General features: G+C 42.1%; 1 protein-coding gene across 5 annotated transcripts in view; it reads left to right on the forward strand.

Moving 5' to 3' along the window:
• Window positions 1–19,901, forward strand: part of RGS6 (regulator of G protein signaling 6) — a 526,529-nt gene that overhangs the window by 324,874 nt on the left and 181,754 nt on the right. For 4 of the 5 annotated variants that reach the window (XM_048853871.2, XM_048853873.2, XM_075129659.1 and 1 more), the window contains exon 3: window positions 15,581–15,680. The exons of the other annotated variant lie outside the window; for it this stretch is intronic. In XM_048853871.2, coding sequence (XP_048709828.2) covers window positions 15,581–15,680 — 100 coding nt within the window. The remainder of the gene's footprint in view (window positions 1–15,580; window positions 15,681–19,901) is intronic. 5 annotated transcript variants of the gene reach the window in all.

A 19,901-nucleotide genomic window follows, 5' to 3' on the forward strand; every position in this document is an offset into this window, starting at 1 on the left:
GCCTCATGCTCCCATTCTCCTCTGTTCCAGGCTCCCCTGCCAGACTACATCTTTCATGATACATTGCAGCAGTTCAGCAAGAAGGGTGACAGTGGTGCATGCTCATCTTACTGAAGGGTAAATAGAGGCCTAGAGAATCTAAGGGACGTGAAATGGTCACACAAGAAGCTAGTGGCAGAGCTGGGACTAGAACTGAAGTGTCCTATCTCCCAGCCCCTTTTGCTACATAGTAGACAAGACTGCCTTTCCTAATAGCTATCCTAGAAGATAATAGCTAGATAGAAGATAATGAGGTGATAAGTAACAGTCAGCATGGATTTGTCATGAACAAATAGCTTTCTCTGACAGGGTAATAAGCCTTGTGGATGGGGGAAGTGGTAGATGTGGTGTATCTTGACTTTAGTAAGGCTTTTGATACTGCCTTCTCATAAACAAATAAGGGAAATACAGCCTAGATGGAGCTACTATAAGGTGGGTGCACAACTACTCTCTGGGAGTGGTTTTCCAACCAGTTATCAGTGGTTCACAGTCATGCTGGAAGGGCATAATGAGTGGGATGCTGCAGAGATCAGTTCTGGGTCTGTTTCTGTTTAATAGCTTCAGCAATTATTTAAATAATGGCATAAAGAGTACATTTCTAAAGTTTGTGAACAATTCCAAGCTGGGGGTGAGGGGGATTTGCAAGTGCTTTGGAGGATAGGATTAAAATTCAAAATGATCTGGACAAACTAGAGAAATGGTCTGAAGTAAATAGGATGAAATTCATTAAGGACAAAATGCAAAGTACTCCACTTAGGAAGGAACAATCAGTTGCACACATACAAAATGGGAAATGACAGCCTAGGAGGGATTACTGCGGAAAGGGTTCTGGGAGTCATAGTGGATCACAAGCTAAATATGAGTCAACAGTGTAACACTGTTGCAAAAAAAGCAACCATCATTCTGGGATGTATTAGCAGGAGTGTTGTAAGCAAGACACAAGAAGTAATTTTTTCGCTCTACTCTGTGCTGATCATGTCTCAGCTGAAGTATTGTGTCTCGTTCTGGATGCCACATTTCAGGAAAGATGTGGACAAACTGGAGAAAGTTCAGAGAAGAGCAACAAAAATGAACAGAGGTTTAGAAAACATGACCTATGAGGGAAGATTGAATAAAATGCGTTTGTTTAGTCTGGAGAAAAGAAGACTGAGAGGGGACATATTTTCAAGTACATAAAAGGTTGTTACAAGGAGGAGGGAGAAAAATTGTTCTCCTTAATATCTGAGGCTAGGACAAGAAGCAATGGACTTAAATGCAGCATAGGTTGGACATGAGGAAAAACTTTGTCAGGGTAGTTAAGCACTGAAATAAATTGCCTAGGGAGGTTATGGAATCTTTTAAGAGCAGGTTAGACCATAGGCGCTGACTCCATGGGTGCTCCAGCCCTGGAGCACCCATAGAAAAAAATTAGTGGATGCTTAGAACCCACTGGCAACCAGCTCCTCACACCTTCCCAGCACCTCCTGCCCACTGCAGTCAGCTGTTCCGTGGCATGCAGGAGGCACTGGGGGAGAAGAGGAGGGGCGGGAAGAGATGGGGCAGGGGTGGGGTAGGGGCAGAGCGGAGGGTTGAGCACCCCTGTGGCTGGGAGGAAATTGGCGCCTGTGGGTTAGACAAACACTTGTCAGGGATGGTCTAGATAGTACTTAGTCCTGCCATGAGTGCAGGGTACTGGACTAGATGACCTCTCAAGGTCCCTTCCAGTCCTACAATTATATGATTCTATCTCTCCATATGACACTCAAGCCCAGAGGGCCTGTTCTTTGGATAACAAAATTTTCATATTATAAAACTAAAGGAACATTTGCAGCGCTACTTAAATAACACCTGATGCATTTGTAGATATTGATACACCCTGATTCTATTCAGTCTGGATGTGCATAAGTACTAAAAGAAACTACCAGTCTCAAGGTCAAAATTGTTTGCTTCGTTTCATCCTCCCAGAGGACATAAGAACAGAGCAAAGAGTTGTTTTGAAACACATTAGTCACCGGGGAACCTGTCTTTTGACCACCTGATCAGAACACACTGTTTTTAATCGGTGCTTCGCAGGGCCGGCTCCAGGCACCAGCTTTCCAAGCTGGTGCTTGGGGCGGCAATTAGAATGGGGCAGCCGTCCGTGTCCCACAATGGCAATTTGGCAGCAGCTCCACCACTTTTTCTGCCGCAGCGGCAATTCGGCGGCGACTGCTTGGGGCGGCAAAATTGCTAGAGCCGCCCCTGGTGGTTAGTCCTGAAATCTACAAAGAAATAGAAATTAAGACAGGACAAGATCCATTCATGCACCTGCCCTCAGCAATCATAAGAAATCAATCATGTGGAATACACCCAAATGGTCCTAACAGGACTCCTATCAGTGCTCCTCTGCAATATGTTTCGTTGTTGCTGTTTTCATTTAATGGGATTTCTAAAGGTAGTTTGGAGGTGGGGATTATATTTTTTGTCCTCACATCATCCTCTGTTATTCCCTATGTAAAAGGATAAATGGACACAAATCAGACATCAGGAATGGTAACATACAAAACCCAGTAGGAAAACACTTCAATCTTCCTGGACATTCAATAACAGATTTAAAAGTAGCCATTCTTCAACAAAAAAACTTCAAAAACAGACTTCAAAGAGAAACTGCTGAGCTACAATTCATTTGCAAACTTAACACCATCAATTTGGGCTTGAATAGGGACTGGGAGTGGTTGGCTCACTACAAAAGCAATTTTCCCTCTCTTGGTATTGACACCGCCTCATCATTGGTTCGCCACTTGTAAGGTAACTCCATTCTCTTCATATGCCAATATATATTTATGCCTGTTTCTGTAATTTTCACTCCATGCATCTGAAGAAGTGGGTATTTTATCCACGAGAGTTTATGCCCAAATAAATTTCTTAGTCTTTGAGGTGCCACCAGACTCTCATTATCCTGTATCTGGAGAACTCAAATGGCTTTTAAGACACTGAATTAAGTTTCACCACTCCTTTGTGTGGTAGTTCAGTATTATCTCCATTGTGCAGATGGGAAAACGGATACAAAGGTGCATTAAGTGGCTTGTTCCTCAAGGTCACACCTTTAGTTCTGCAGCAAAACTGGGAATAAAACCCGTCTGCTGACTCTCAGCTTTGTGTCTTGGGGAGAAGACACATGAGCACTTCTTTAGACTCCTTTCTCTGTCTGAGAACAGCAAGGTGAAATTGACAAGATCTTTAAAGCAGGAAATTTTTCAGAAATCTTCTCAAGTGAACTTTTCTGGTCCCTGTACACATGGAGCTGTGTTGCAGGGGTTGGAGAGTGAAGAGGGCAGGCAGAACGCTAGGATTTGGGTATGTCTAGTGGAAAATTGTGGTAAGTGGGGTTTGGGATTGAGAAACACTGATTTTTAATTTACACTTCAATCCAACTGAGAAGGTAAAACATATTTGATAGTCCAGTTATCACCACATTAGTTCATAGAGGTTGATCCTTCCCCATGCCATCAAACTCCAGTCAGCATTCATGAGAATTCTCAGTTTAGAAGGCAAAACAGTATAAACTGCATACCATATTGTGTCTATTCAATGTAAGGTGTGTGTTTTCCTTTCTAGGTTTAATATTAGTGCTGCTGAGTAATACTTACAGAACATTCTGCCATTGGTTAGCATGTGATGTGAATTGCTAAGATTCAGGCAGTTGCTACAGGGGATCAGACTGGCACATGTGGATCATTAAAGAAGCAGATATCACCCAAATGTCTCCAGAAAGTGGTTGGGGGTGGAGGGTGTGACGAAGTGGGACTGTTCTTAATGTTTCCTCTGAATAGTGTGGGGGTGCCTCAGTTTCCCCTATGCAGTTCTTAAGTATCTAGGTGGAGGGGTAAGGGTGTATGATCATTGCAGAGCCCTAGCGGGCAGGTGTGTGCAGGGGTCTGGACACAGAGAATGGCCAACACCCTGTTTCCTGGCAACTGATGGTCTGGGCCCTTCCACCCTGCAAGGTGAGAGCTAAAGGGTTGGAGAACAAAGGAATCAGGTGACCTACTGTCCCGGGAAAGGGGAAAGCCCAGAGGAGGAGGGGCTGGAGGGAGTTTCAGTTTGGGGCTGGCTGGAACATGGAGTGAAGTGCAGACGTGGTTGTCTGGCTCACTGCCCCCCAAAATGGACCCAGCTGAGGGGTCCTGTTCTCTGCACCTGCAAGCTCTGTTTTAGACCATGTTCCTGTCGTCTAATAAACCTCTGTTTTACTGGCTGGCTGAGAGTCACGTCTGACTGCGGAGTTGGGGTGCAGGACCCTCTGGCTTCCCCAGGACCCCACCTGGGTGGACTTGCTGTCGGGAGCGCACGGAGAGGCAGAGGATGCTGAATGCTCCGAGGTCAGACCCAGGAAGGTGGAAGCTGTGTGAGCTTTGTGTCCTGAGGATAGGCTGCTCACAGAAAGGAGACTTCCCCAGAGTCCTGACTGGCTTCATGAGGAGCAGTTCCAGAGCATCGCCCAGGGACTCCGTGACAGAGGGAAAGAGGACAAATGCAGATTAAGAGCCTGGGACAAAAGGACTGGTTCCATTACAAGCTTACTAGAAGGAGTTGACAAAATTAGACTCTGGTGATCTCTGAATTGAACTCACTAGCTAGTAATTACTAAGTACCGATATATGTTCAACAAGGCAGCATTGTGAAGCTGAAAACTAGCACCCGTGACTGAGCCTTGGCAGGTGAGACATCTTTAATTTATTTCTGATTTATCTCCCTGCACATGCTGCAGTCAGCTTCTACATTTCTGACTCAACACAAACCTAAGTGATTCTGTCAGTACGCTTCAATTCAAGTATGCCATGTGCTAGTGGCCTCTTTTGCTGTGATATGGGGAGAAAGCAAGCAAGTTCACAGCAGAGTTTAAAACCATTTACTATTGAATGTGGGGTGTTAGATTTTGAGACAATTAGATGACAACCCTGGAGTGGCAATGAGACACAGCCCTGAAATTACTTTGGTAGTGATGTCTATTTCCTTGGACACTGACTGGACCATAACATCACAGAATTTATTTTAAATTCTGGAACATTTTGGAAATTCCGTTAAAATGGACAGAGGAAAATCAAGATAAATCTGATTTTGTTTTGTATAGCTCTGTCTCCCTTTTCACTTAAACTGTTTTACTCATCAAATGTAAGTGAGTCTTATTCATACAAAGACACGCTTCATAGATGAGGATACACAGTGCATTCTCTTGTCCCACAGTGTTGGAATCCAGGAAATCACTCTTCAAAATCAGACTGGTGGTGGTTGTTTGTTGCATTTATTATAACAAGCAGACAAAGGCGGTACTGGAGTAATTTGTATGGGAACGGCGACTGCTGTCCAACCTCACCCCAGAATAGTGGTTTACAGCACAGCTGGGCTTGAAACTCAAGCTCTTCCTGCTTTTTTGCTACTGGAAGTGCTAAGAATAGAATGGGAGAAGGTCTAATGAATATTCATAAGTCCCTTTATATTGGATGGATAAAGGAGTGGATTTGGGATTTAGTGCATGAGACTACAACAGTATATAGCAAACTATTACATTCAGAATCCTCTTTGTGTTGATAGTCATGTGCTCCTAGAGCCTCAAAACACTTTGCAAATGCTGTGAAAGTGTGCTGATGTGAAGTGCAGCTATCTTAGGACAGAGGGATCATAAAGAGAGGTGGCTGGAGTCATATGACAGCTTCCAGTTATGAGAAAAACTATATCTGTGTGGTTTGTTATACACACACTGTGTGGCTGAAATTGTCAGCTTATAAATTAATTTTCCATTGGTTTCTCAAGAAGCTAGTAAGTCCTTGTCCCTGGATAAGTAAAATTTCCCCTTACTACTACAGAGGGAGTGAACAGCTAAAAGAAATATCAATGATCACAGAATGGGAAAAAAATTGCCTCCTCTTATCATAATTTCTGCTTGGCAGAAGCCAATTCAATGAAGCTCATGCACTTTGGATTAAGAAAGATGATTATCATTTGCTTGTACTGTTTTCTGCCTCCCACATGGATGAGATGAAATATCCAAGGACTCATTTTTGCTACTTTCGAGACAGAAGGGAACTCGAATGAAAGGCAGGAACTGAAGAGAGTCATTAGCAGTTACGAATAAGCAGTGCTTTGCAAAGTTAGACTGATACACTCTATAAAAATGGCCTTCACACTTGATACTCCATTTGTTTTTCTGCATGTCTGATGCTGTAGTGAGCTTTTTTTTCCTTATGACTGTCACCTACTTCCTGAAACATTTCCAAGATGAGCATGAACCAAAACCTTGACGCAAACACCTGCAAACTTTGGAAGGTTTCAATATAGAAACCCTGAAACTCGGCTTTTGCAAAAAAACAATAATTTCTTTATAATGGATCAAACACTCACCAAGCAAACTCATTGAAATTTTGGGGTTTGAAATATGAATGTAATTTTGGGCCCATAATTCTATTTTCCCTCCCTAAATGATGGCAAGTATTTTTTTTTATTTTAATTTTGGGGAAAAAAAAAAAGCCCAACAACAACAAAAACCACAGGCAGCAGGGTTAGTTGAACAGGGCATGGGACCGAGTCAGGAAACCTGGGTTCTCTTTCTGTCTTTACCACTGACTCATTTTGTGAACTTGGTCAAGTCACTAATGCCCAAAGCCTCAAAAGTGTCATTTTGATGGAATGCACCCCTGTATTCCCACCCGACATGCTATTGTAACAATGTTTGTACAACATGTGCTTTGTGAGGCATTATCACTTGAAAATGAGTAGCTCACTGGTCAATAATATCATGTCAAAATGTCTGTAGCAACATTGTGTAAACTTATGAAATCCCCCCGTATGATGTTAAGGGCACACATTCAAACAAAGTATCTTTAAACAAGCTTGGGGGGAGGGGTTACCTCAATTTGCATATCAGCTGTAAACAGACAGCAAGAGGGGGAATAAAGAAGACAAAGAAAAGCTGCATTTCAGCATACACAGGTATGGAGCCACCAGGCTCCATGTCTCCTTGCTCTCAGCTGGAAAGAACTCTAACTAGGGGCTGCACTCAGGAAAATGCTTTTGAAAGGGTGACCGCTATAAAAATAAGAGGCAAAACCACCCCAAGTGTTCTCTCCATGTCCGTCTCTCTCTTTTCACCTAAGAAGACAAAAGAAACAGCTATTGGACCTTGGGAGCAGATCCTGACCTGAAACTTGGTCAGCAATGCAACTGAAAACTAATGGTAAGAATTTCACCAAGTCTAATTTAAGTAGAGTGCTAGGAAGCCTGATATCTTTATTTTTCTTGTAACCATTTCTAGCTTTAATGCCTTAGTACTTGTACTCACTTATCTTTTTTGTTAAATAAACTTGTATTCTTTAAACAAAACTAATCGAGGGTTCTGGTTAAACTGGGCTGTGTGGTAACTCTATTTAAAAGGAGGAAGTTGTTCTATATTGTTCCCTTGCAGGAACCTACAATATCTGATGTTTCCAGGAGACAGCCGGATAGTACAGAACACACATTTTGTGGGGGTAGGGGGAGGGGAATTCAGGACTGGGAGTGTATTGGGTCACCCTGCAAATAATAACCGAGGCTGCTGGGATCCAGAGTGTGGATGGTGTTTGCTGACAGGCTGCTGGGATCTACTGAATCAGAGCTGTGGCCATACACAGGCACTCAAGCTGTGACCTGCATGCTGGCGGACTGTGAGTGCCCCAGGTGGGAGCTACAGGATCAAGGCATTGTGAGGCCACCCAAAGTTGCAGAGCAGAGGTGACACAACTCTCACTGGTCTGGATTGCACCCTGGAATGTCATAGTCATACTTTTGGATGTCTCTATTTTGAAATGCCTAACTTCACACTCTTATAGTTGCCTGATTTTTCAGTAGTGCTGTTCAAAAAAAGATAAAAGTCTATTTTGATAAACCCTTCAAAAGAAATGGTTTTGTTTGAAATTTTCTATGATTTTTTTTGGTGGGAGGAGATTATGAAATGCTATGCCTTGGCATGGGGGGGGGGGGAGGGGGAGAAGGCAGAGGAGGAGTGAAGATGTTTTTCTCGCTGCAACAAAATTAATTTTTAATTGAAAATTTTCATTGGAAACCAAAACACTAAAAAAAATGGCAAAAATATTGATGAAAATTTAGTCCATTTTTTGTAATAAAAGAATTTTTGTGCAGCTTAGTCCCACAACTACAACTGGAGACCTCAGACCCACATTTTCAAGTGTCCTTTAATTTTAACTACTCCTGGTGAGCATGTCCCCCAAAAGCTGTTTTTCCTCCCCTCTAGTGTGAAATGGAAAGATCTAGCTGCGTTGTGTGTCTGATTTCCATTCAAAGGTGCCACAGTAGTTGGGCTTATGGAGGCTTGAGGTACTTAACCCATTCAGATCTTAAATCAGGTTGAAGTTTCTGCTAGTTCAGAGTCTGACTGAAAAGTTTTGCTCCATCCTGAATATCAGCTGCACTGGAAGAAATATATGGCTTGGGAGCTGGAAGCTTCTGGATGCTACTTTAAAAAGAAATCAGCTTGCTTAGATAAACATCTAAATAAGAATTTAGGAGCTGAACTTTAGGAACCTGTGTTTAAAAATCTTGGTCAATATTTCATGATTAAAAAGGACCAGAAGACAGGAAATCTGGGATCTATTCTTGGATCTGAGATAGACTTGCAGTGTGACCGTGGACAAGTCACTTAATTGCTCTATGCCTCAGTTTTTCCATTGGTAAACCAGGGATAATAGAATACATGTGAATCAAACTTTTCAACTGTATTTTTTTTTTAGTTTGGGAATCTTTTGTTTAACTCTTGTTTTATTATTACAATTTGGTATTTGTATTACTGTAGCACTTGAGGGCCCTACCATAGACCAGGGGACCATTATGCGAGGTGTTGCACAAACAAACAAAAGAGGTGATCCCTGCCCCAAGTGGCTTACATTGTTGGTATAGGATGAGAGACGACAGATGGGTAAAGTCAGATGGGAGGAGTACAAACAATGAAACAATATTGGTCAGCGTGATGGAAGGTGGTCTCAGCACAGCAGCAGCCTAACCATTGTCCAGTTTTATGTAGGCATCATGACAAAGAGTTTTGAAAGGGGATAATGAGGAGGGATTGGAAGGTGGTAACTTTGTGGACATTTACCTCCCAAGTCTGTGGGACAGCATGGGAGAAAGCACGGAGCTCTTTGTTTGAAAATTTAAATAGTGAGCAATGGTGGTTGGCATCATGAGCTTATCTGAAGCAACCACTGAGACAACTTGATAGTGAATGAGAAGTGATAGGTAGGGTGGGGTTTGATTCTGAAGGGCCTTGAAAGTGAATACAAGCATCTTATGTTTGATGGAATTGGTGGGGGGAACCTGTGGAGGGATTCAGAGAGGGGGGTGACATGGTCCCAGTGACAGGCTAGGAAAATGATCTTTTCAGCCACACTCTGAACGGATACGAGTGGGGCAAGATTGCATTTGTCAAGGCTGGAGAAGATGTTGCAGTAATTGAAATGATGAGAGCCTGAACAAGAGTTTTAGCAGTGTGAATCAATAGCAAAAGCTGTCTTTTAGACAGACGCAGAAAGAATCAGCAAATTTTGATATCTTCAAGTGCCTCTGCACTTCTGGTTTCCATGTGGGGACAGAAGCTGGTGTGACATAATTCACCCAGTGTCTGCTCACTAGCAGTTCCATGTCCTCAGTGTAGATGGGGCACTGTAATTGCATATGTTCTTGTTCACTGAGTAGTTTTGAAAGTGCCTTGTAGGGCTCTGTTATGGCTGCCAGGCCATTCATTGATGTCTTGATGCTCTTATTTCTTTGAGAGTCCTTGTTGAAATGTGTATTCTTACAGCCTGGGACACTCTTCCAACAGTTCTTAAATGTGGAAAACTATTCTGGCCAACTAAGAGGTCTCAGTTGTGCACAGAGTTAGGGTGTAAGTAAAATTGTTCTGTTCCTCAGTGGTCTGATTGCAGGAGGGAGGCAACATTAGTCTGTGAAATATGGATAACCAACTGTCAACCGAGTCTGTTGAAACTTTAATAGCATTTTTCTCTGTGTCTTGGTTTCTGCTGCTGATCCATTCACCAGTGCATGTGTCAGTTAAAAATTAATATATAAACAAGGGGTGAGTAGTTCATTCATGTAGTAGCCTGAGGTTAAAAAAATGGTGATCAAATTCAGCATCTGCAATAGGCAAGACTGCCTTACAACCCCAGGAAACCTTGGAACTAAATTAATTTTTAAAATGTAGAAGTGGAGCCTGCAAATCAAAGTTGACTTGAGATTTTTTTTTAAAATGCTTCTAAAGTTAAGAGGAAATCATCCAGGTTCATGGCTATAATGCTTCAGTCTGTCATTGTGGTGGAGAGAGGTTTTTTGCAAGGATTACATTCCTGCCCATCCATCTTAAGGAAAGCATAGGGAAAATGTAAGCACTGTGAAAAAGGGGCATCCAGTATCCCCTAGGCATCAGAACCGCATTCCAAAGGGAATGGAAGAATTGCAGAACTCCAACTCCTAGTGTAACGAGGGGGGACCATGAATATTTTAAACATCCATAATTGGTAGAAGAGGAGCCTTGGATGTGTCATGGACAGGGGGCATCTTGTAGGCCTCAGACTTCTGATCAGAGAAAAGGCTGTCCTGAAGATATTTGATATCTGCACAGCACTAGTGTTTAGTTTGTCAATCCCCCTAGAACTGGCACCATTGTCTCCAGGTGGAAACAGAGATTGAATGTCCTCAAAAGGGCAAGAATCCCCTCAAATTTTAGAGTGAATAGGAAGGGACTTGAGTTTTCCACTGCCCCAGCAATCAGACCCTACTGTTATTTTGGCTTTTGGAAATAATTATATGTATTTGTGCAGAGTAGGGGCTATCCAATTTATTGAACTGAATATCACATGTATGATTATGATTGTGGGCAGGTGGCATATGTGTGCATTTGGTGCAAAGCAGCTCATGGCCCTCAAAGACTGAGTACTGGCTTTGGAGACCAGAGTGGCTGAACTGGAGGAGATAAGGGAGACAGAGAGATACATAGATGAGACTTTCCGGGACACAGTAGAGCATTCCCACCACCAGTCTGACAGCTTCTGTGCTTTTGAGGAGGATAAAAGTCTCAGGGAAGAAGACCATCAAACTGGAGCAGAAGGAAATGATCCCATAGTTAGGACCCTCTTTCCAGACGTCATGGTATTCTCTCACATTGAGGATACCCCCCGAGGGAGAGGATCCCAGTTATCAGGAAGAGACAGGTAATATAAATGGGGGATTAAATTTCTAGAAATAGAGATGACTGGGAGAACCTGCATGGTGAATTGCCTACTGGGTGTGAAGGATGCGGCTCTCTCAAGACATCTAAACAGACTTGTGTGCAGTGCTAGGGGTCGTAATATGTGTACGTACAAGTGACATTTGGAAAGATCAGAGTGAGGTCCTGGAGGCCAAATTTAGGCTTCTAGATAAGAGATGAAAGTCCAGGACCTCCATTGTAACCATCTCTGAAATGCTTCCAGTTCCATGTGCAGGCCAGTTAGGCAGAACTACAGGGTCTCAATGTGTGGATGAGACAATGGTGTCGGGAGAAGGGTTTTAGGTTAATTAGGAACTGGGGAACCTTTTCGGAAAGGACGACCCTATATAGGAAGGATGGGTTCCACCTAAACCAAAACGAACCAGATTTCTGGCATGTAAAATTAAAAAGGTAGTAGAGAAGTTTTTAAACTTAAGAGGTGGGGAAAAGCTGACAGTTAGGGAGGAGCACACAGTTTGGACAGAGACATCCCATAAGGGAGGATCTCTTAACAGGCATTCTCTATATCCTAATAAAGAGGAGAGGATAGAAGTTTATAAAGTACAAGTAGGAGCTAAAGATAAACAGTCAAATGAAAGAGAGTCCCATTCAGTTACATCACGTGAAGGCAGACAAGTAAATATTGACAAATTTTGTAAATGTTTGTATACAAATGCTAATGCCAAGAGATCAGTCACATAGCCAGGTCAATGTATAACTCAGATCTTACCCAATAATCATGCTGTTGCCAATCCTTTAATATCTAATATCTAAAGGTTTATTTATAAGAGAAAAGAAAGAGGAGAGATTTAAAAGGGTTAAGGAAGTCATATACATACAATCATTGCAAAGCTCTTGGATGAGGTTTGTAGCAATGATGTTGTAGCAAAGATGGCTGGCTTGTAACATCTCTGGTAACTTCCAAAAGATTGGAAAGTCCTCATTCCATAGTCAATATGCTTCTTTTAGCGTAAGTCCATAGTCCAGAGATCAGAGCAGGAAAGAGGCAAAATGGAGATGCTTCCAGGGTCTTATATACCTTCTCCCATGTGGAGGGAATTTCACTGTCCCAAACACAGCTCTCAGCCACGGGTGGAAGTAACTTAAAGGATTTACCAGTACTCCAGAGTCCTGAGCAGGGAGCGTAGCCTCAACCCGAAGAGGCGGGCCCTTTAAATCAAGATTTAAAGACCCCAGGGCTCCGGCTGTGAATGGAAGCCCTGGGGGCTTTTAAATCACCCCCGGAGCTACCAGCTGCAGAGGTGGCTGGGAGCCCCAGGGCTCAGGGGCGATTTAAAGAGCCCGAGGCTCCAGCCGCTGCTACCACAGTGGAGCTCCAGGCCCTTTAAATCACCGCCGGAGCCCTGCCACCGCTACCCCGGGGCTCCGGTGGCCGGCTTACTTTCACCTCTGCTCTCAGACTTAGTTTGTGGAAAATTACAGGCACAAGATGGAATGCAGGGTCATGTGAGCAAGTCACATGCCCTTACATGGCTTGATGACTCATAGGAGCAGCCATTACCCACATTCTGGCTAAAGCATCCACAGGAAGGCTCACCAGGTGAGGAAGAGCTTCTTCTATGGCCCATTGTGAGAGTGGAGTGTTCTTTAATGGGCCATCAACTTGAACAGTTCATTCAGAATGTGCTGGCCAGATTGGATATAAATTACCTGGTGGGTGTTATCCCAGGAGCAAATGCACTTGAAATATATATATATATATATATATATATATATATGTTCATCACTTCAGATACAAAAATGATACATGCATATAAACAGGATAATCATACTTGGCAAACCATAACTTCCATTGACACCTTACACAATATACTTTGTACAAGATGTGTTTCAATTGTCTAACCATGGCAGTATTAATGATACAAATGGTCATGTTCCAATTATACACCATCACACACAGTAATACCAGCATACAAAATAAATAGGAAGGACAGAGTAGATCATGCTGGTGGGGGAGTGGCACTATGTGAAAGAAAACATAGAGTTAAATATATTAAAAAGCTTAAATGACTCAAACTGTACCATAGAATCTTTATGAATAGAAATTCCATGCTTGAATAATAAGAGTAAAGCAGTAGGAATATGCTACCAACCACCTGACCAGGATGATGGTGATTGTGAAATGTTCAGGGAGATTAGAGAAGCTACAAAAATAGAAAACTGAATAACAATGGGGTATTTCAAATATCTCCATGTTGACTGGATATATGTCACTTCAGGCTGGGATGCAGAGATAAAATTTCTAGACACCATAAATGACTGCTTCTTGGTGCAGCTAGTCCTGGAACCCATAAAGGGAGAGGCGATTCTAGATTTAGTCCTAAATGGCTCACAGGATCTGGTCCAAGAGGTTAATATAGTTGAACAGCTAAGTAATAATGACCATAATGTAATTAAATTTAACATATGTGTGTGTGTGTGGCTAAATTAGAAGGCATGCTGCAGAACTACCAGAATTTTCAATTCTCATCTTTTCTTCCACTATTAGTATTAAAGTGGGGGCAAAACCAGTGATTCTGAATAGAGAAATAAAGTAGCCTGATTCTACTATATTCCTTTACTGAAATGTTTGACTGGTCTGTGATTAATCTTCTCTTGACCCTTTCTCCTTTCGTGCTGTCTATATGGAAAATATGCTCTAAATTTAGCAGACTGGACATGTAGATAATGAGAGAGAGAGAGTGTGTGGCATGGCTCAGGTGATTATTAAGCAGAGTATTCTCCCTCTAGATTGCTGATTCAAAAAGAGCCCAGATCAGCAGTAACTGTAAGTGTTCCACATCACGAAAAACACCCCCCTCCCCCCCCCCCCGCGAATTGGCATAAATTCTCAGCTGTGAAGGCAGTTTCAGCAGAGAGGCTAGCAATAAGATGGGAATGAAAACTGAATTCCTTTCCCACTCCTAGAGGTGTGGATTGAGTAAGGATTGAGACTAGAGATGGGCAAAATGCATCAGCCAAAACTTTTGAAACAAAAAATGCCAAAATGTTTTACCAATTTGTCTGTTTCTTTAAACTGCTTTTTGATCAAAAATTCAGAAAAAAAATCTACATTTTATTTTGACATTTTTTCAAAATGAAATGTTTCGATTTATCAGTTTGAAAGGATTTTATGTTTCAAATGTCCCAAAAATCTTTTAAAAGGTTGAAAATGAAACAAAATGTCTAGGTTTTGTTGAAATTAAATGTTTTATTTGACCCAAAAACAAGACTTTTTCAACTTCTTGATTTGACAAAAATTTTAATTTGGTTTTGACCTGAACCAAAATGAATTTTATTTTTTTCATAATTGCCAGCAAACCAAAAAATCCATTATTTCACACAGCTGTAGTTGAGAAGGGAGTATTAGAAAGTTTGAGCTGCTGCTGCCACCAATGGTGTACCTGTTAGGGCAATAAGAAAGACATACTAGCTTCTCTTTCTGGTATCTCCTTTCATCAACACTAATTTTTACACAGACGAGCGCACACAAATTTCAACTCGTTCTAGTCAGATGCCAACTAATAAGAATAGTACAGCAATGCGCACAGCACCATTTGTCCAACTCCCAAGGTAACTCACATCACTGCACTTTTTAAGGAAGCAACTTCAGCTTTGATTTGTTCCACTGTTTTGGGGAGGCATGTGGAATAAGGGGGGAGGGAAATGATGTTGGATGTTGTGAGCTAGCTCTTCAGGACAGGAACTTTCTTCCCCTTGTGTAGGGCCTATCACATTATCAGTCAACAACAAATAAATATTGTCACGTGTGGATTGATTATATTATTTATGTGCTGGAGCCATGAGTGTGTGATGCAGCTATTCCCAAATATGTGGCAACCAATGCCAGGAGCAACTGAAACTATCTGAAATTTTGCTTCATTTTTCCACTTGCTTCATTTTTTTCCAATTCTTTTACTTTTACCTTTGAAGTGCATTAGTTATTCTGGGCCAGCTGTCTTCAGTGGGAGTTTTGACTGAGTAAGGAATCAAAGTATGGCCCAACAGGAAAAAATGGAAGTCGTTGACATGTCTGGAACTTAGTCTTCCACTTCTAGGATTGTTCATGTAAACCGTGCATTAACCAATCATATCAATACATTTTCAGTCCCTTTCCCCCTTCTCGCCAGTGACAAGGGAGTTGGAATAGCTTAGCAAATCTTAGCAAATGACATGAAAAGATTCCATGGCACCTCATTTTTGCTGGTGCCAATACTTTATCAGCATTATGAGTATCTATAGTCACTATTCTTGCAAACCCAATGTAATCCTTTCCTTCCCCCTTGCCAGATTGAAGATATAATTACAAGAATGCAGGATGACAAAGCAGGTGGAGTTCCCATCCGAACAGTCAAGAGCTTTCTGTCTAAAATTCCCAGCGTTGTCACAGGTAAGAACCATGGTTTAAATGAAAGATTATGAATTAGTACTAAAAGGAATATGGCCCGGTTAACTCACGAAGAAGAGGCGAGGTGCTGGAGGAAGAGGAAATGAAGGGAAAAGCTGACTGATCTGCGCCTATTTTCTGGATGTGCCCTTCAGTCAAGGCATAAAAGATTATGCCAAATTGGGTCTCTTCTGTAAAGAGTAACAATTTTTAACCAAGTGATTGGATTCCCTTAGGGTGATCTCTGAAAACCTGTTAAGTGTTTATATAGCTCTAGTCTGCATCACAACATTGCCATGCAATATCCTATATTGTGACATCATACAGGAACAGGGGGATACAGGCTCCTGTTTGAGACATTAGAAATAAAGTTGGCAAATACAGCACATGATCAGCAGATAGACAAAAAGGTCAGCTAAAGTCAAGAAGCATGGAAGAGCACTGGGGAGAGCAGCTGGGAAGATGTTGTGAGGAATCTGTTTCTTGTCTTCCCCAGATACTTCATTACAGTTCCTTTAGACTTTTTCTGAGAGCACAGGAGCCCCGTGGGAATATGCCCTATTACAGGGACCATTCTCGCACAATGAAGTTGTGTCACAACCTGTGGAACCAGGGGTGTCTCAGGAGCGTGGTATCGAAATATAGAGCCATTCCTTCCCAGATCTCTAGCTTGGAACTTGTCCATGGCTATTGAGACCAAAAGTCAGTGCCGTGTGATAGATACCCTCAGTGACAGATGTAAAATGAGTCAGGGGTCTCAGTGCAGTTCCCAGTGGACAGCTGCGCACCTCACAAAATCCCAAGACTACTAGTTCTAATTTTCTACTTTGTTTGCAATCCCAGCAGAGAAGATAAGGATTTGAATAAAGCATTAACCCTGAAATGCCCTCTCAGCCCTGGAGTATCTTTTTCCAGGCCAGTCTTGAAGCACATCGCTGGGACAGTTTAAGGAAGCTTTCACTGCTGCTTTACCTGTTCTGTGGATAAAGACACTTTGCTCTCTGTGGCACATTTCACTGACAATCAACTCCTTACAATGATTAGTAAAAATGCAGAAAGCCAATATCTTCTAGTAAATAGGCAGCAAAATCTACTTTGAGGAAGGTTGGATTGACCAGAGACTTGCAGGTTAGGCTGATTCAGTCAGAGGGATGAGAAGAAGCATGATTTGACATCTCTGTATCAGGAAAAAATGGCTCTTGTCCAAGTTCAGCACAGGAATGAAATACAGACCTCCAGCAATGTAGGAGTCAAGGCAAGAATATGGAAAGTGGCATGGTGTTGCTACTGATTTAGAGCTCAATCCTGCAAATACCTCTTATCAAGCAATAGGCTCTACTTCTGTGAGTAGTCCAATTGATTTCCAGGGTGTGACTCAATGTACTAAGCAGTTTGCAGAATTAAGCTAGGATTAGGTATGGAAGAGAAACATGAATCTACAATGAGATGTGAAAAGACACTAAATTGAGGCTTATGACTGGAGCATGTGTTGACCAACTGTTTTTGAAAGTGCCTAAGGACAATAACTGTTTTATCTAGTTTGAAAATTCACCCTATAAGCTCTAGTGCAGAGTACACAAACAGGACAGCTCAATCCTTATTCAGCTAAGAGAGGTTGCCCATATTCTTGTTAATATTCATTGACCTGATTAAGCAATTGATCTAGTCATCAAGCCATTAGGAGGAGGAAGAAAACAGGAGACATAACAGCGTCTCTAAGCTGATTATATTTATCTTTAAGCACCACCATGGGAGACAGCTCCCTGGTAGAGTGAAAAGTGCCCTTTTGCATTCTGCTGCTCCAGAATAGCAGCTGCAATAGTGTCACCTTGAAATTGGATCTCTTCACAGAGGAGAACTACAGTTCCAAACATATTTAGTAAAGAGGGATGGAGCGAACGGAGTCAGATAAAATAACAGAACCTAATCCAAAATTTGTGGAAACCTTTTCAGAGGAGAATGTGGGAAATGTGTTGTGTCCCTTCAGCTGACTTGAAACCTCAGCCAGTTCTTCTCAGCCAATTGTGGCTGTGACCTGGAGCTTTGGAGGTTGGACAGCGGGGAAAAACAGGTTAAATAAGGAATCTGAAGTCTCCTGCATTTATCTTCTCCTCCCCTCCCCTCTTGCAAATTGATGCTGTTTAGATTTATATCTATGATAAAAACAAAAGAAAGATTGTTTTGTCATAATACAATGCCAAATGAAGTACATTTCCTAACCCTTGATTTGCTTAATGTTCTTAGCATAAAAAGACATACTTTCAAAGCCTTTGGCGCTAAGAATAGACTTATCTGGAAAGAAGTTAATTTCTGAAATCCAGCGATGTTCTATATTTTCACAACCAATCCAATTCCACATGGAAGATGTAACAAAAATGCCAAGGCATGACTTACTGTCAGGCTGACAATAGCCATGCTGTAATACTCATGAGGCTCCTTCTTGACTGCAGCAACACAGTATATAGTACTGGCGTTTTTCTTCCCCCTTCTTCCCAGCTTTGTGTGTAAACTGTGAAGAGTGGAAATCAGAGAAAGATCAGGAGGGAAGGTGGAACAGGGAGCTGTCAGAGGAGGATTAGAATGGAGAGCCATATGAGAAATTATGGGACTGTGACTCTGGGAGGTGAGGTTTGAGTAGAATAATGCCATTTTTTTCACTTCAACACCCATCTTTGGCCAGTGGCGATCATGTGTGTTGTGTACAGAAGGATGTGAATCTCCCATCTCCCTAAATGCCTGTTGTAGTCAGTGTCTAGAACAGCACTCACTGCAGTGGAAGAAACCACACGTTCCCCTCTCAGGTAAAGCAAATGATGCCTCCAATAGTGTTCAGTTACTGGAGTGCACATAAACTTGCAGCTCACCACTCCATGGTATTCCATTTATCAAAAAGTAGCATCAGTACACCTCCTCAGCATATTAACCACCGTTCCATTGCACCTGACTTCTACACCTCTGCCAATGCATCTCATTGTTAACCTGGTATTTCCGTACAAGGACCCCACAGCTTTCAAACACTGCTATTTTTCACACAAGGGCTCTGTGTACACCATTGCCAAAGTGATGCTGTACTGATCTGCAGCACCTATGCTATTCTGATATGGACATCCCCTTTCACCTACAGCTCTGCCAAACCTGATTCCAAATCTTCTCCATGTTGGTCCTGAGCGTATTCATACCTCTGCTAATGTACCTCAAGGGTGACCTGTAGTCCAATACCTTTTAGCTATTCAATCCCCTTCTGATTCACCTTAATCTGAACCTGTAACCCAGTGGTTCTCAACCTTTCCAGAGTACTGTACCCCTTGCAGGAGTCTGATTTGTCATACCCTCCAAGTTTCACCTCACTTAAAAACTACTTGCTTACAAAATCAGACATAAAAATACAGCACACTGTTACTAAAATTTGTGTATGTTCTCATTTTTACCATATAATTATAAAATAAATCAATTGGAAAATAAATATTATACTTACATTTCAGTGTATGGTAAATAGATTAGTACAAACAAGTCATTGTAGGAAATTTTAGTTTGTGCTGACTTTGCTAGTGCTTTTTATGTAGCCTGTTGTAAAACTAGACAAATATCTAGATGAGTTGATGTGCCCCCGGAAGACCTCTACATGCCTCCAGGGGTACAAGTACCCCTGGTTGAGAAACACTGCTGTAATCCACTAACATCCTTCTGTTCTAGTACAGCAATCTTCTTCACCCAGCTCCACCAGTACACCTGATTTCTGATATACACACCTTTATTCCAGTCCTGATCCACCTAGCACTTTTATTCCTCCTTATTCTTGACCTGTAAACTGCTACATTCCTGCTTTTCCTGTCTGCTGCTCTCAAAAGGTTGCCAATTTGCTTCTCAACTGTCATATCCCTGCTGTTTCAGGCCTGGTTTTGCAAATTCCCCTCAAACTTGATCTCTACTTGCCCCAAATATTTCAGCCGTGACCCCTTACATCTCGGACATTGTTGCCAAAGGGTTTCACCCCTAACCTGCAGCTTTCCCCTGGCATTCTAATATTATGGGGAGACTGAGAACCAGGCATAGAGCAGGCAGGTGCAATACAATCTACCTCTACACAGCTCTGCCAATGCACTTCATTCTAGATTTGTAGTATCTCTTTTATTTCAGTCCTGGGCATCTCTGAACAGAAACTGCCAATTTTGTGGAAGCAGGTCTGCAGTTTTCTTGGTGTGAACAAACATTCACTTGAGACTA

This window comes from Caretta caretta, chromosome 6 (genome assembly GCF_965140235.1).
Source record: "Caretta caretta isolate rCarCar2 chromosome 6, rCarCar1.hap1, whole genome shotgun sequence".
Taxonomy (NCBI): Eukaryota; Metazoa; Chordata; order Testudines; family Cheloniidae; genus Caretta; species Caretta caretta.